The sequence below is a fragment of the Xenopus laevis genome, chromosome 5S (genome assembly GCF_017654675.1).
Source record: "Xenopus laevis strain J_2021 chromosome 5S, Xenopus_laevis_v10.1, whole genome shotgun sequence".
NCBI lineage: Eukaryota > Metazoa > Chordata > Amphibia > Anura > Pipidae > Xenopus > Xenopus laevis.
In genome coordinates, this window is record NC_054380.1 from 24880802 (window position 1) to 24897130 (window position 16329).

Consider the following 16329-nt stretch of genomic DNA (forward strand, 5'->3'; position numbering starts at 1 on the left):
GCAATTTGCACACTGCACTTGCAAGTCAAAATTACTTTTGTATTTAGAAACAAGATAAGTGATAAGGTGAATATGTGAACCACAACTTGCAAGAAATTTACCAAAACGTAATTGCACCCCGAGTAAAAAAAACATTGTTCTTTATATCCAAAAATTATGAGAAAATGAGCCCTGAAATAGTCTATGACTAGGAGAAAGTTTAGGGAAATAAACAAATAAATAAAAAAAAACAGCCATACCAATGAATAATAAATGTTTAAAGCAGACTAACTGCAATATATTGTTATGCCCTTGCAAGTGTAAAACATTCCAGGTTGTCTGTTTTGATTTATTTATTTTTTTTCTTATTGAACTTCTTATCTAATCACTCAAATTACAATAAATTATAAAAGTGGCGACACTCTTTGAAGACCAAAGGCAGAAAGGTGAAGTCTCCAGTCTGCTCAATGCCCATGGCACGTCGCAGCAATTCATTTCTGTTTTGAAGGAAGTGGTGAGATACTGTGCCACCAGCACAAAGTGATGGAATATGAAGTCGGTACTTTTAAATCCAGTGATAAAAGATGAATGATCTGAAGCCAGCCAGCCAGGATGACATTCAGTATAATGAAAGATGTGACTAAAAGGCGGCTGGAGAGGAGGGTGTTTGAAGGCAATCGAAGGATTGTGTCAAGCCAAGCTAATAAAAACCAACAGGATTTAAAGCATCAACACAAACACAAATTGCTGTGGCTGTTTCTGACTTCAAGCCTGTCGGAATGGTATTGCCTGATGGGGCACCGGCAGATCAACATCATTCCTCTTGGGAACAGTCAGGCAAAATTTAAATTAAAAAAAAAAAAAGCCCAGTAATAGAAATAACTAAGCAAAAATGCACCTAATCTCAAGCAAACAAAGTCAGATGATGGAGCTCTAGCCACATGGCACTTGCCAGATCATTCTCAAACAATTGGCACAAGGAAGCGGCTCTTTGGCCATCCTGTCCTGAGCGGCCATTCATTCCGGAGGCCAGCTGGCTCTGAGAAATGGGTGTATTTCCCACACCTGCTAAATGTGGCTTTTGCGTGGACCATTCTGAAGGCATTCCCCTTCCTTATAGTTACCAATTATTCAGAATATGTCCTCGGTTGATAAATTAGACACCCAGCAAGCAAAGTAATAAACTGCTGTCTTAAAAATAAATCGTATGATAACGGAGAATAGTTTGCAGTGAATGGAAATACAGTTAGGCCCATAAATCTTTGGACAGACACAACTTTTTTCTCATTTTGGTTCTGTACATTACCACAATGAATTTTAAATGAAACTATTTAGATGTAGTTCAACTGCATCTGAGTTGTTTAATTTTAAATTCATTGTGGTAATGTACAAAACCATGACAAATAGAGGTCTTGTGAAATTAAAGGAAATCCCCAAGGTCCTATTGAGGACAAAGAAAAACTAATAGAGGGTGGCTTATGAGACCAGTATGTTTTAAAAAAAAATATACAATTTATTGCTTACATAGAATTCACTAAAAAAACTGTCCGGCCAGGAAACACAATGAATAAATTATTGTATAAAAAAAATTGCTGGATAAATCCAGGTGGGTAATCGCTCTTTCTGTAGATAATGTAGTAACTGTTCCTTGGTTGTGGTGTATGCTTACAGATTGACAAAAAGTTTTGTTAGCTATAGTTCAGGAAGATAGAAAGTTTTTGCAAATCTGAGATATGGATCAGAATTTTCCCATATGGGGAAACAGTGAAATACACAGAGTGCTTTTCTTAGTGAATTAACAGGCAGATAGATGAATGGCTATAGGTGGAAAGCCAATTTCCTAGGAGATGTAATGGGGCATCACCCACTAACTCCTCCTTGCCAGCTGTAAGAACACCCCAAAAATAATTGGATTGATCTCACCAGATAATTTTCTATGGTTTTTCCTAGAGGGCACAGCCGGGTTTGAACTCTCAACAGTCTCAAGCCTGTTTCACGATTTCACCACTCAGCAGATGTCCTTTTCACGAGAGATGGCGCTCAGTTCGTTACAGTGCGTGCGTTCCACAGCGGAACATACCCTAGCGAATCACGAAGTACCACCAAGGTTTTTTAGTGAATACTTTGTGAATTCTAAGTAAGCAATAAATTGTATATTTTTTAAAACATACTGGTCTCATAATCCACCCTCTATTTGTTTTTCTTTGTAATGTACAGAACCAAAATTAGAAAAAAAAGTTGTATCTGTCCAAAGATCATAACTTTGTAACTAAAAAACCCCTGTTTTTGTAAACACATGCACTTGCATTTATATTGAATTACTTATGAGACAGGGGCCCAGGGAAGTGCATTGTAAGTAGCACTTCCATTATACTTAAATATACTTTGATTTAGCCTTAGGAGTGCTTCCACAACCCCCCAATTTTGTACATTGTATTAGCCTGAAGCTGTGGCTTAGCTTCATGTGGTTTTTAATAGCACCCCATACCCACCCCTATATACTAATGGTGGTCCTATGCTTTTAAATATGGGCGTTGGTTTGGGCAATCTCTCTCTCTTAAAAGCCTTAACTGGCGGGGGAGGATCTAGGCTCCAGAGTGAAACCAATGTTCCACAAACACTGAATACAGGTAATGCTATTATGCAGAGAATTGTCTTTTTATATTATGACCTGAGAATAAACAAGTTAGGGACCGCCATATGGGGTTTACCTTGACGTGGTATGGTGGCTTTTCAACTTTATGATCATAACTTTGTAACTAAAAAACCCCTGTTTTTGTAAACACATGCACTTGCATTTATATTGAATTACTTATGAGACAGGGGCCCAGGGAAGTGCATTGTAAGTAGCACTTCCATTATACTTAAATATACTTTGATTTAGCCTTAGGAGTGCTTCCACAACCCCCCAATTTTGTCCAAAGATTTATGGGCCTAACTGTACCTCGATATTGATCACGCTTCCCAACATGCATGCACCCAGATGAACTAAAACTAAAGGAAATGCAAAAGAAAACGAATAACAGCTAAAATATTTATGGTTGATATACATTAAAACTAGGTCTTTGGATGCTGGAGTTTCAGGGGGTGCAAGATTGTGCCCCTTAGGACCCATTCATGGAGCAATTGTACCCTTGGAATCTGCTGCACTATGCACCTTGTGCTGGATTAAAAACCCTATAAAAAGGTAATGGGTGCAGTTCTTCCCAGCGCAATGCCATCCTGTACTTAAAGGTCGCCATTGGTGGGTGGTAAAAATACGGCACCCCTTTACCATGTGCCAAATGGAGCTTCTTATCTTGTGTGTCTAAGGGACAGGCAAGGTGAGGGCACACCCGTGTTCCAGCCATGGGCCACACCTTATAAAAACACCAACTCCCATGAAACCGGGTGCAAAGTGAAAAAAGCAGAGGCAGAGGCAAAACTACTTGTCCCAGTTGCATTACATATACCCTGTACTATCTACCGTCAGTGCCCCACCACCACCATTCTTGCACAAACCACACGCACTACTACAACCACTTGCAAACTCACAACCCAAAATTCTTGTAAAAAAACATGTGCTATACTATTACAACCACTTGTAAACTCACAACCCACCATTCTTGCATAAAACACGTGCACTACTACTACAACCACTTGCAAATTCACAACCCACCCCCCACCATTCATTCTGTACCTTTAAATTCTTCCCTTTCTCCTCATGTGTCAAAGGCAGATGCCTACCCCTAGTTCTGGTCCTGATACAAAATGACAAACTACCACAGAAACAAGACATAAATCTTGTCAACCAAAGTGTAGGTAGTGTAGGAGTTTACCTTTAAATTAACGTACGAGTATTGTATAGATAGACCTGTTTTAAGCAGCTATGCAGTTGGTCTTTTTATGGTTTGCTCAATTATTTGACATGCTGTTCTGTCTCTTCCCAGTCTGCAGCTGCAAATACTGTTTAATTGTTGGGGTCACTGACCCAGGCAACCAAAACAGATTAACTGTGAGGATTCAATTTTATTATTGTTCTTATCTTTTGCTCTTCATCTATTCGGGGCCCTGTGCTATTTATCTTCCATTCTGCTTTCCAACCCGCTGTCTGGTTGCTAGGGTAATTAATCAGAATATAAAATGCCAGTTAAATAACACAACATATAGAAAATGAATACCAGCTGCAGCTTGCCTTAAAATACTGCTGTCTACATCATACTGAAAGCAAATTTAAAGGTGAACTAACGGTTATTTATTATTTTCATTCATTTCTATTTAATATCTGTTATTTATATATCCCTGACACATTTCCGTATGGTTTTACATAAACTATACATCATTCACATTAGGATTATTACAACGAAGGTCCCCAACACATTACACGCATTCGGGTGAGTAAGTAAGTCAGCTGTATGTTATTGGAGTGTGGGAGGAAACCCACGCATACATGGGGAGAACATACAAACTGCGTGTATATAATGTCCATTCTGGAACCAAACTCAGGACCCCCTCTGCTCCTGGGTAGAACTGCCCCCATGCTCAGTTATATGAGGGACATTCACAAGGGATAGTGGTAATGGCAACTTTTCTGTCTTTACCTGTGGCTTCCTGCCTGTATTTCCCGTTTGATCCAATGATATCACTTTATAATGTGGATACAGGGCTGCCGAAATTCCGCATAGATCTTACCCATAATAAGAAAGATTTTAAAATGTAAAAAAATGAAGCGTAAAGGTACCTGGGGGTCTGATGGAGAGGCAGCAGGGATGCCCACAGCTTTGTGCGCAGCAATACCCACAGTACACGGGTGCACGTCCGCTGCCCTTGGGCCTTTTTTTCGGCATAAAATTTTAATATTTAAAAGGGACCACAAACTGAATATCATCGCCCAACATGATGTAGCTCCTGAGTGATTTCTGTGTTTGACCTGTGCCTGATTCTGATAGAAGTTAATTGACCTGACCTTCTTGCCTGCTTCTTGACTGTGATTTTGGATTCTGATTTGTTGCTCTGACAGTATTAACCATGGCCCGATTCTTGACTAAGCTCTGCTTGATCCACATTCATCAGTTTTACACTCTGGTACCCTTGCCTGTCCAGAACCTGAGCCCTGGTTCTCTCAATGTAAGATCTGGTGGCATCCGAGTAGCAGAGGGCTCCTCCTGAAGTGAAAGGTGGCTGTTAGTCCTGCACGGGTCCATTTTTTGGAACTCGTACCCGACCCGTACCAGCAACCTGCAATCCGCAACCTGGACCAGCAACCCACATTCTTACCCGCTTGGACCCGCTACCCTACCCGACCCGCAAGTACCGTATCCGCAACCCGGACCCGCTGACCATCAAGAATCAGAAAGTGCTGTCATTGAAAACCGGAAGTGACATCATCAGAAGTAGACGTGATAAGAAAAGAAGGAGTAAATATCACTGCTGAGAAGACCCGTGGCCCGCAAACCTGCAGAACCGCCAACCCGCTCTATACCCACAGGGTACCGCAGGTTTTTGTGGGTAACCTACGGGTACCCGACATGCTGCAGGACTCTAGCGGCTGTTATAGGCAGAAAAGTGAGTCACGACCAGAACATTGGCTCTTGTTCTGGGTTTTGGGAGACCATGAGTGACATGAAGTCTGCGGAAGACACGTCTAAGTGAGGGACTGCATTGGAGGGCCTCCAACTGAACAGCCCTAAACATTAAGACCTTATGCTGTATTATCCCCAAAACATGTATGCACCATCTGACGTGAAACTATATATTATCTATTCTACCTGTAGTAGAAAGAAAATATCAAGGCCATTAACTTAACTTTTACATCCCAATAACAGCTCATTGTTTAATGGACCCATTTTAAGCAACTTTTTATCCAGTTTTCATTCATTTATGTATTTATTTTACTTTTCAAATTATTAGCATCATCATCATGCCTGTGATTACGAACGTCCATCCAGCAAAACTGTCCTGGATTTGTTTGGTTAGTAGAGCAATTTGTTACAGGCAGGGATAAGACATTTGCAGTAGATGGTCTATAAATGATATATTAATATATGGTGGATTGTTAAGGGACTCCATCCAGACTGCCAAAGGGAAGCCTGTAGCTACTGCCAGTTGTTGGTTGCTGGTTAGAAAATAAACGGTGTATTTAATACAGAAATAGAAATGTCTGTGTTATGTGGATTCTGCTATAGTGTGTGGAATTTCTTTACTTCGGATTACTAGCAAATACAAAACTGAATGATTAAGGTGCCTGTTGCTACAATTCACCGTCAAGTATTAGTAAAAATAATTTATAGCCTGTTAATTATGGGTTCATTCTCTTATGTTCCATGACAGTAGCTGCACAGTGCCACTGGATAGTTACCGATCGACACAATTTCATAAGCCTTAAAGGAGAAGAAAAGGCTGTATTTACTGGGGGGTGCCAAAAGTTAGGCACCCCAAGTGATTGTATATACTTACCTGAAAGCAACAGAAAACTGCACTGGTCCAGGGGTTCTTCCAGCGAGCACACGGAGCGATCGGCTTCTGACTTCTTTTTGCTTCGCGCAGGTGTGAGTGAAACGCCGAACTTTAAGGAAGAAGTCGCTATTTTGTTCTATTGCGCATGTGTCTGCCCCGGGAAATTTGAAGAAAGAAGAACATCGCTTTGTGGTGCTCGCTGGAATAACCTGGACCGGTGCAGTTTTTTTCCTGATAGGAGCACCGGCCTGGGGTGAGTAGATACAATCACTTGGGGGGTGCCTAACTTTGAACTATTTGAAGATTTTTGCAACCATACATTCCAATAGGAAAAAAATTGTTGCACGTCAACAAATATTTGATGCGCAAAAGTCGAGAAAGCCTTAAATCCTTTTCAGCTTTGAACAGCAGCTTGTTTATATAAACTATAGTAGTACTTATCTGTTATCTACTGTGTATTCTGTGCTTGAATGGCTGCCCCCATGGCTACACAGCAGCTTGTTTATATAAACTATAGTAGTACTTATCTGTTATCTACTGTGTATCCTGTGCTTGAATGGCTGCCCCCATGGCTACACAACAGCTTGTTTATATAAACTATAGTAGTACTTATCTGTTATCTACTGTGTATCCTGTGCTTGAATGGCTGCCCCCATGGCTACACAGCAGCTTGTTTATATAAACTATTGTAGAGTTTCTGAAGCAAACACACCAGTTTTACCAGTGAAGGGCAACACTACATTGCATTATTGTGGCATTACTCTTCCTTTTATTTTTGCTAATATCTTGGAAATTCGTTGCAAGTGTACTTAAAGAGCACTCTGAACATTTTTTGCATGTATTTGCTTTGACAGTTTACATGTCCTTGTTTATACAGTAATGTCGATGCAGAAAGGGTTGTGAGTAAAGTTTGCCATATACAGAATGTATATGTAACCTTGAGAATGTCCTCTCAAGGTTACAGATCCACATGAACAGAAGCATTAAATGAAAGCAGCCAAAAGGCACAATGTCAAATGTGATGCCTCGAACAGTATGTGCCTTTAACCCGAGTCATAAAATATAAATGGCAGCAAGTGCCTTTTAGCTGTGAAACAGCCAAGTCATTTGTATGGGCAAACAGGTGCATGAATGATGCATGATAACGCCTGAAATATTGATGATGTGACAAATCCTCAAAAGCTTGTGGAAACATTACAGGGTGATTTAGTAAACTGAAACACAGAGAGAATGATTCCATTTGTACGGGACAATAAAACCTACATTTATTTGATGGGTAAATTGCATTAAGATAAGGAAAATCTTCTTTAATGGAGGGACAAGGAAAGCACTTGATGCATGAGGGGGCAGACCACAGCCTGGAACATTTGGCCACATGACAGTTACGGTCATGACAGTTGCAGCAGATAAACAACAAATGTCAGTGGCGAATTACAAGTTAACTTTCAATATAGATTGGTACTGCATGACATAATATGCATTACCATTCGGAGAAAAGTAACCACACAATACTACAAATAACAAACCAACGGAGCCAAGCTCAGGTCTATGGAGTGTCAGTTCTTTAGATTATGATGCATCTACAAAAACTATGCAAAAGTTCATGTACAAAATTAAAAATACATCAACAATACGACATTACAAAAATGAAAAAAAACCTTATACAGGCATGGGACCCGTTATCCAGAGCTGGGTGGAGAGTGTTTTTTTAGAATTCAGATGAATACCGCACCAAATCCAAATCCTAATTTGCATATGCAAATTAGGGAAACAAAGGGTGAAAGAACCACGCACACAGCGTGCGGTTAAACATATTTTTTACTTCCTTGTTTGTGTGACAAAATAAAATCACGATTTTTAGGATTTGGATTCAGTTCTTCCCGGGACTTGAATTCGGACTACAAATCCTGCCAGAAAAGGCAGAATCCTGCCAGAATGCAGAACTAAAGCTTGGATTCAGTGCATCCCTGTCATTTCTTAATTTTTGATTTGAATCGGTGCTGCCTAAGGGTTAGTCCCTTTCATCTATTTTCGTTTTATGCTGTATTTATGGGATAGAGGTGAAACAGAGGAAATTGGGGCAGGCCAGGGGCAGAGCAATTAAGGATTACAAATCTTCTGGCAGCTTTTGCTGTTATTTTACCAGCTAGGCCAATATAATACCGTACAGGTTGCAACCCCATCAAAAAGCAGGTGGTCAGATTAAACTGTGATGCTTATTTGCATTATTTAGAAATGGCCGTGCAGCCAGGCGCCCCCCCCCCCACCACCACCACAAAAGCAATTTTTTTTGTTTGTGCGCGAACCGTCAGCGGACCCTGAGTGGGTGCGGGCCCTGATGCAGTGGTGCCCTCCTCACCCCCCATAGTTCCGCCACTGACCTTTGCTCAACAAATAGAAATAAGTAAGACTTGTGTAAAAAAAATGTTCGGAACTAAATCCCTTAACTACAAAACTGAATTATCAAAAAACGGTTTGTTTTGCCACCAGCATGGATTGATGTAGCTTATTAACCATCAAGTAAAAAGTGCAGTTTAATTATTACCGGGGAAAAAAGAAATCAGTCAAAATATATAAATAGGTTCCTGTATTCTGTCCCACATATCAGAGCTTTCTGGAAAATATGTTTCCGCATAACTGATTCCATATCTGTATGTTAATTAGAAAAATGGTTTATAAATGTAATTACTACTGAAAGCAGTTTTGGACTGTGCTTTGCAGTTCTCTGCACTGCTGGTTCTGACTACATGTTCCATTGATACAATGTTCCACAGCTGAGCCATTTAGACATTTTTCCTCCATATATAACCAGCCTAAGAAATGGGTGTCCCACTGGGGGGTGGGAATACAAGACTCAGAAACTACTTGCTAAAGGGTTGGACCCTGAAACCTGAAAATGTGGCCATTGTTTCAAATCTGTTATCGAATCTAACTGGTGATTTATAAGTTAAGTCATAATAACCCATAATAAAGATAATAATCCCTGTATAGAACTCCATATATCACTCACCATGTAAAAGGAGCAGGTTTAAGCTCTCGTATTTTCCGTACTGTGATGCAATAAATGCTGGTGTGATCCCAAAGTCATCTTCACATTCCTTGTCAACGCCATTCTCCAGAAGTAACAGGATAATATCTCTACGTTCCTAAAAAGCAAACAAATTTTTTGGGGCAGCTAAAATAGCGGTTTTATATATGTATGTATACACACACACACACTCTAAATACTGGTACTCACCATATATATCCCAGCCACTTTCCCAGACCAAATCAAAGCATTTTTGTTCTCCTTGAACCATTCTCAGGTTCAATGACGGTTCAAGGAGAACTGAAATGCGTTAACACATGTGAGGGTTCAATAAATCCATTTTTCTATGCACATGAGTGCTTCCAGTTTTTTGCTATTATTTATTGAATTCCATGATCATATAAAAGCACAAGGTATTAGATACTTCTAATATTCTCATATTTTCCCACAATGGGGAACTTGATTTTAATCAAAAGGAAATTCACTGGCACACAGGTAGTACTAGCAGGGTAAACCCTTGCTATTTTATTCAATAGTTTGCAGCATGCAACGTTTCGGGATAACCCCCTTTATCAAGCATACAGACACATTATGCACATACCAATTTATAGTGTTAAAAGACAACGTGACCAGTAGTGAGGGCGTGGTTTAACAATAATTAATTAATTAGATAATAATTCGTTAGAATACAATTAATCTAAACGAAAGTGCAAAAGCCAATAAATACATATAATAAGGTAAAATATCATAATAGGTGGAATCTCCTAATAAAACTTTTTCATAAATACGGTTGTGAATAAATTCATTAGTGAATAAAATCATTAGTGAAACAAGTGAATGTCCATAGGGTAAAAATTGATATGAAAAAGTCCAATAGAAAGAGTCTTTATGGAAAATTCCCTTTTAGAAAAATCCAAGGAAAAGTCCATTAGAAAAGTCCAAGGAAAATTCCCCTTTTTCCTCTTGATTTTAATACACATGGTTTAGTGAGTCATGTAACAAAAAAATGACATCACTAAGCTCTGTTTATAACTGATGACATCACTAAGTTATAATTTACAGGATATTCATGGCTAGTGTACTATATATATATATACACACACACACACACACATTTTTTCTTAAGAAAAGGTGTATTTTACGTAAGTAAGCCCAATGTTTCAGGCAGTGAACTAAGTCCCTTAAAAAACCTCCCTAGAAAATGGTGCCAATCCAAGAAATTCACTTAAAGGAAATATGGTTTTAGTAAGATCTTGCATTGCCTTAAATATGAGCAAAAATGGGATATTTGCTTAAAACTAAACATCATCATAATTCACCCCAAAATGGAATCTATACTGTTGCAAACTGGTTTTTGTATCATGTACTTTACAAAGTAAACAAAATAGCTAATCATAACAAAATTATCGTTTGATACACATCACTAAGACACTAACTACTTGCTATAACATATACTTTTAGGTTTGCCTCAGAGGCACTAACATATTTTACATTAATATCCCATCAGAAAGTGACTGAAGTAGAGGGTTGATGCCAAAATGTGTCTGGAACCTGCTCAACATACTGAAGAGTGAGCAGCTGCTGGAACTCTGGAGACATGACTTCTGGAAGGGAAGAGATGGACTGTAAGAGGTATCTGGAGACATCTCAGTTGGTTCAGAGAGATCACAGAGCAATTAATCATTTGTTGTGTCAATTTAAGCTAATAGGCTTGGAAAACCACATGGAGGCTGATGTATCTTGGAGGGAAAACTTGACCACACAACATTAAATTCATCTACAGTTTTTTCTGCTGATATATTTTAGTGTGTTTCTCTTCTAAAGTTGGTTATCCTATGGTTTATCCACATATAAAAAGAATCTGTTTTACATTTGTTTTAAAGTAAAAAAAACAAGACATTGCCAATGCCAGTAATTCAATAGGTTACCTTAGACCACTGGTCCCCAACCAGTAGCTCGTGAGCCCAGTGGCTCCAACCCAGTGGATGTTGCTCACAGTGGCCTCAAAGCAGGAGCTTATTTTTGAATTTCCGGGATTGGAGGCAACTTTTGGCTGCATAAAAACCAGAGCCTCAATTTGGTTGGCAATCCACATAGGGGCTACCAATGGTCTATACATTTGATGTAAAGACCAGAAAATTGAAGAGGATGTCTCTCTTTAAGCAAATGACTCTCTAAATTTAAAGGTGGAATATTCCACATGAACAAGGCACTTACCATCAAAGAAGCTTGGTGCAATGGATTCCATCCAGAACATGAATGGGACCCATTAATATTTGCTTTATTCTTCAGCAACAGCTTAACAACTTCTTTATGTCCTCCTTCCACAGCTGGAAACCAAAGCAAAAGAAGACATGCATTAAGGGTTCATTATCGTACATTACAGTAGAGCTGCAAGCCTGGCATTATGGACCATGAATTTACAGAAGTGAATAAGAAATTGAAGCAATTCTATGTAAAACAAGATGAATTCAACTAAAATCATGGGAAGGTGTCTTATACATCTGTACATTTTGCGCAAGACCCCCATAATGGCTCAAAAAAAGAGTGGTTGAATAAGCTCCTGGTTCTCATATCATAGACAGGAAAATAATTGGCTGCCAATAAATGCTTCTACTTTTCACTTTAATAGAAAAAGTCACAGAATCTTACTTAACAAATGTTTGAAAGCCCTATAAGAAACAATACACCTTAACCACTGGTATGAAGTGAATTACTTGCTGTACTGGTGGGCCTTTAGAAGCTTAGCTGCTTATATCCACATTAATTTGCATTAATATCTTACCTCTAGGCAATGGAGTCAGTAATGAAAGAAGCAATGTAGGCAAATATCTGGTTTTCTGTGAGCACAAGTAGAATTTTTGCTCTAAATGCTCCAATTATGTTGGATTAATCTGAAGCTAAAACCAGTTACAAAAGTCACCTTAAATAAAAACGGCAAAGCAGTCACAACAGGGATATTTTAATAGTCTATGATTACAAATTATACATTGCAAAAGCTATGTTAGCAGTCAGATATGAGTATTTTGGGCTTCAGACCTATAGAGAAAGCAACCACCCCTCCTACAAGCCAGGAGGAACACTGCAAGAACAAGGAATTCCATCATTTATATAGTAAACCATGGCTTCAGCCTCCTTGCAAGGAAGTGTAAAGCTGGCCAAAGACGCAAAGATCTGATCATAGGAATCCTCGATTTGTACGATTTTCGAACCGTATGTGGAGAGTCCTGACATTTTTCGTCCCTTGGAGATCGGTCGTTTGGTTGATCGGCCAGGTTAAAATAATAATAATATCTCTGCATGTATTGCAGATCGGACGATTTTCAGTGGGAGACTGTCACCAGCTTTTGTCAGACATAATTTTCGTATGATTGCTGTCAGGGGCAGAACATCGGCTGATCTGTTCTTTTTCTACGTTATTTGATCTGAAAGGTTAGTGGCAGGTCTGGAGATGGGGAAGTCCGATCGTTCGAGTATTCAAACGATCGGATCTTTGCATCTATGGCCAGCTTAAGTTGTGATTGGTGCTGCCGCAGTCCCCTATTTAACACTAGTAGGTCATCTAGGATAACGTTCCTTTCACTGATGCAGGCTTCATCACATATTTTTGCAGCTGGGCTTTTGGAAAGACTTTCCGGCAACGAGTCAATTTTCAAGTCAAGGGCTAAAATATTTATCTAATAAAATGTTCCGTCTGATGAGAGAATCCTCTGTTTAATGGCTCTGTGAAATTCCAAAAGGTTCCCTGGTGGGCAGACAACTGCTTGGCAAAATGCACACGGTTTAATCAAACGCCGCATAAATGTCTTAAAAGCAGAGAAGACAAATCGCTTCCTGAGGTTGTTTAATAAAATACAATACTTTAGTGATCCATAGCACTGATATGCATTTGGTATTGTCATTATAGAATTGATTGAACAGCAAATGAAAATACCAATGGCATGCATTCTGTGACTTAAAATATTTAGGGGGTGCCCATAGGCAGAAATAAAACAAGGATGCTTGAAATTCCCAGTAACTGGTAAGCTTAATTTAAAATCAGGCTAAACATTCCCTAACCTTGTGCCATGGTGGGATATTAATCTCTCAATTTTCTGAAGCACAAGACTTAAATACAGGCATGGGACAGGTTGTCCAAAATGCTTGGGGCCTGGGGTTTTCTGGATATTTCTGCAGTTTGGATCTCCATGCCTTAAATCTGCTAAAAATCATGTAAACATCAAATAAACCCAATAGGATTTCTTTGCCTCCAATAAGGATTCATAATATTTAGGCTGGGATGATGTACGAGGCACTGTCATATGTTTTACAGAGAAAAATCATTTAAAATGGTTCAAATACGTAGAGAATTTAATCCAAAGGATCCTATGGGCAGGGGACCACCCTCCCCTAAACTTTAAAATCCTACAAGCCCCAGTTAACCATAGGGATTGGTCCTCCCCAATCCCAAATTGTATTTCTTGGACAGTCAACTGACCAACGCTCACTGGTGACATATCGATCATGCGTAAAGCTAATATATTGGGCTCATTACAACCACTGGCCAACCTCCTATGCAGAGGTACCTCAACATTCTATTTTATTACTACTCCAATTCAAATTGTTGTTCAACCATTCCAAAAGGCTTGAAAATGTACAGGGGCCACAGCTGGCGTGGTCGAGGTTCACACCACTTTGGGGTAATAGATCCCTCCCACAATTTTCCTCCCTTCCTGAAATTGCCCAATGGGCCTCATGGGGTATCAAACAACTACAAGATAAAGTGGTGAATGGATAGAACAAACAGTTACAAGGCCTCAGGGAAAGCCATGAATTACCCCAAGCTATGTTTTTCAAGTACCTTCAGCTTTGCTGTGCATTTCAAACTCCCAATTTCCCACCAAACCAATTAAAATACTAGACCAGGTGTCCCCAACTTTTATGTACCGTCAGCCACATTCAAATTTAAAAAGAGTTGGGGAGCAACACAGGCATGAACAAGTTCCTGGGGTGCCAAATAAGGGCTCTGATTGGCAATTGGATAGCCCATATGTGCACTGACACCCTACAGGAGCCTCTTGTTTGGAGCCAGCCAATGTTTTCCTCCAAGCCTTGAATTTCAAAAATAAGCACCTGCCTTGAGGTCACTGAGAGGAACATTCCATTCAAGGAGTTGGTGAGCAACATGTTGCTCACGAGCCACTGGTTGGGGATAACTGTTCTAGACACTACCCTTGAAAAATATCTACACAGGGAGGACCACATAATATCAGGGACAGATGTGGCAGGTTATCGAACGTTTTAGGGTCATTTTTATATGTATTATTACAGTTTTGCTAATGAAGCTGAATTTGCCCTCGAGTCTCAGTTCCCCCAAGAGACCTGCTTATAATAGTTACAATTGTGTCTTTGCTTATCTTAAATTGTTACAAATGCATCTAAGTGCAGGAGCTGAGAGATCTTGGCTCTCTGCCAAAAGCATCTTATTTAATTCAATTTCAGAAATTTTGTATTTTTTTCTGGCAACAGTGCAGGAGATCAAAGATGAACTCGAGACATTTCACTAACAATCTGGGACTGAGGGCTGAGCTGTCAAAATCGGAACTTCATACAGTATGAATGGATTATAACTATCACTTTTTGGGGTAAGGCTCATTAACGAGAGTACCAGTCAGTGGTGTAACTTTTTGGCGCCTGCCCCTACACTCTAAAAATATTTTTTTTCCTCCAGCCGAACTGCAGAATCACCTGCGACATGAAAAATAAAAATCGTAGGTGACCTGCAGGTTCACGTGTCACAAGTCAACCACACACCCCCCCCTACATAAGCAGGAGACCTCGGGTCCCAACAGCCACAGGGTCTGCTTTCTCTGTAGTTACCCACTGGTACAGGGGCTCACGGTGTTGCCTGAGAATATCCATTATCCTGAAGCCACTTCACTCCCTACTTTGCAAGTTTCAGCTTGGGAACTAACCCCACTCTCGGTCTCCTTTGTAGAGCACTGACTGATCAATCTTTCCTACACCTGTCCCACACAACTACAGCCTGCTATAACATCTCACAAAATATAGTTCTCTTTTACAGTATCCCAGATTTCCACTCAAACTCTTATTACCTTCTCCTTTACTGGGGACTCCTGCCTTAGGCACCATTCACCCATGGGGTAGAAGCCATACAAAGCCTAGTCTTGGTATCCCAACCCTTTCAGGGAATACAGCATAACATCCTTGGGCCAAGATTGTCCATATGTTACTAAGGAATATCTCACAGTAGGGGGGGGGGGACTAACCCCTAAACAATTACCAGACTTGGTTAGGAATTTGATTGGTGCAATTTTGACACAGACTATAGCAACCAAACATCTATTTTATTGGTCACACTAAACGGTCACAATCAACTGCCAATTGATCACTATGTATAACTGAACTGGTACAAATTTCATCCATTTTTACTAACATATGCTTCTTTCAAGGGAATAGATGCAACTCTACATGCAAATACATTAGATTCACTGCACCGGAGCTGACTTAAAGGAGAACCAACCCCTAAATATGAATGTGGATAAAAATGCCATATTTTATATAGTGAACTTATTGCACCAGCCTAAAGTTTTAGCTTCCCAATAGCAGCAATGATCCAGGGCTTCTAACTTGTCACAAGGGGGACCCCATCTTGGAAAGTATCTGTGACACTCACATGCTCAGTGGGCTCCGAGCAGATGTTGAAAAGCTAAGATAAGGGGTCATCACAAATTATCAAGCAGAAAATGAGGTTGGTCTGTAATATAAGCTGATGCTACAGGGCTGATTATTAAATTCTGATGCTAATTGCACTGGTTTCTGTGCTGCCATGTAGTAATTATCCGTATTAATTACTAATCAGACTTGTAGTGTGACATTTCTATTCT

The 16329-nt window shown here is 39.7% G+C and overlaps 1 protein-coding gene across 2 annotated transcripts in view; it reads right to left on the reverse strand.

Moving 5' to 3' along the window:
• Positions 1 to 16329, reverse strand: part of asb3.S (ankyrin repeat and SOCS box containing 3 S homeolog) — a 57096-nt gene that overhangs the window by 21057 nt on the left and 19710 nt on the right. For both annotated transcript variants that reach the window (XM_018264391.2, NM_001091933.1), the window contains 2 exon segments: positions 11660 to 11772; positions 9425 to 9560 (listed from right to left, as the gene is read on the reverse strand). In XM_018264391.2, the coding sequence (XP_018119880.1) occupies positions 9425 to 9560; positions 11660 to 11772 (249 nt within the window).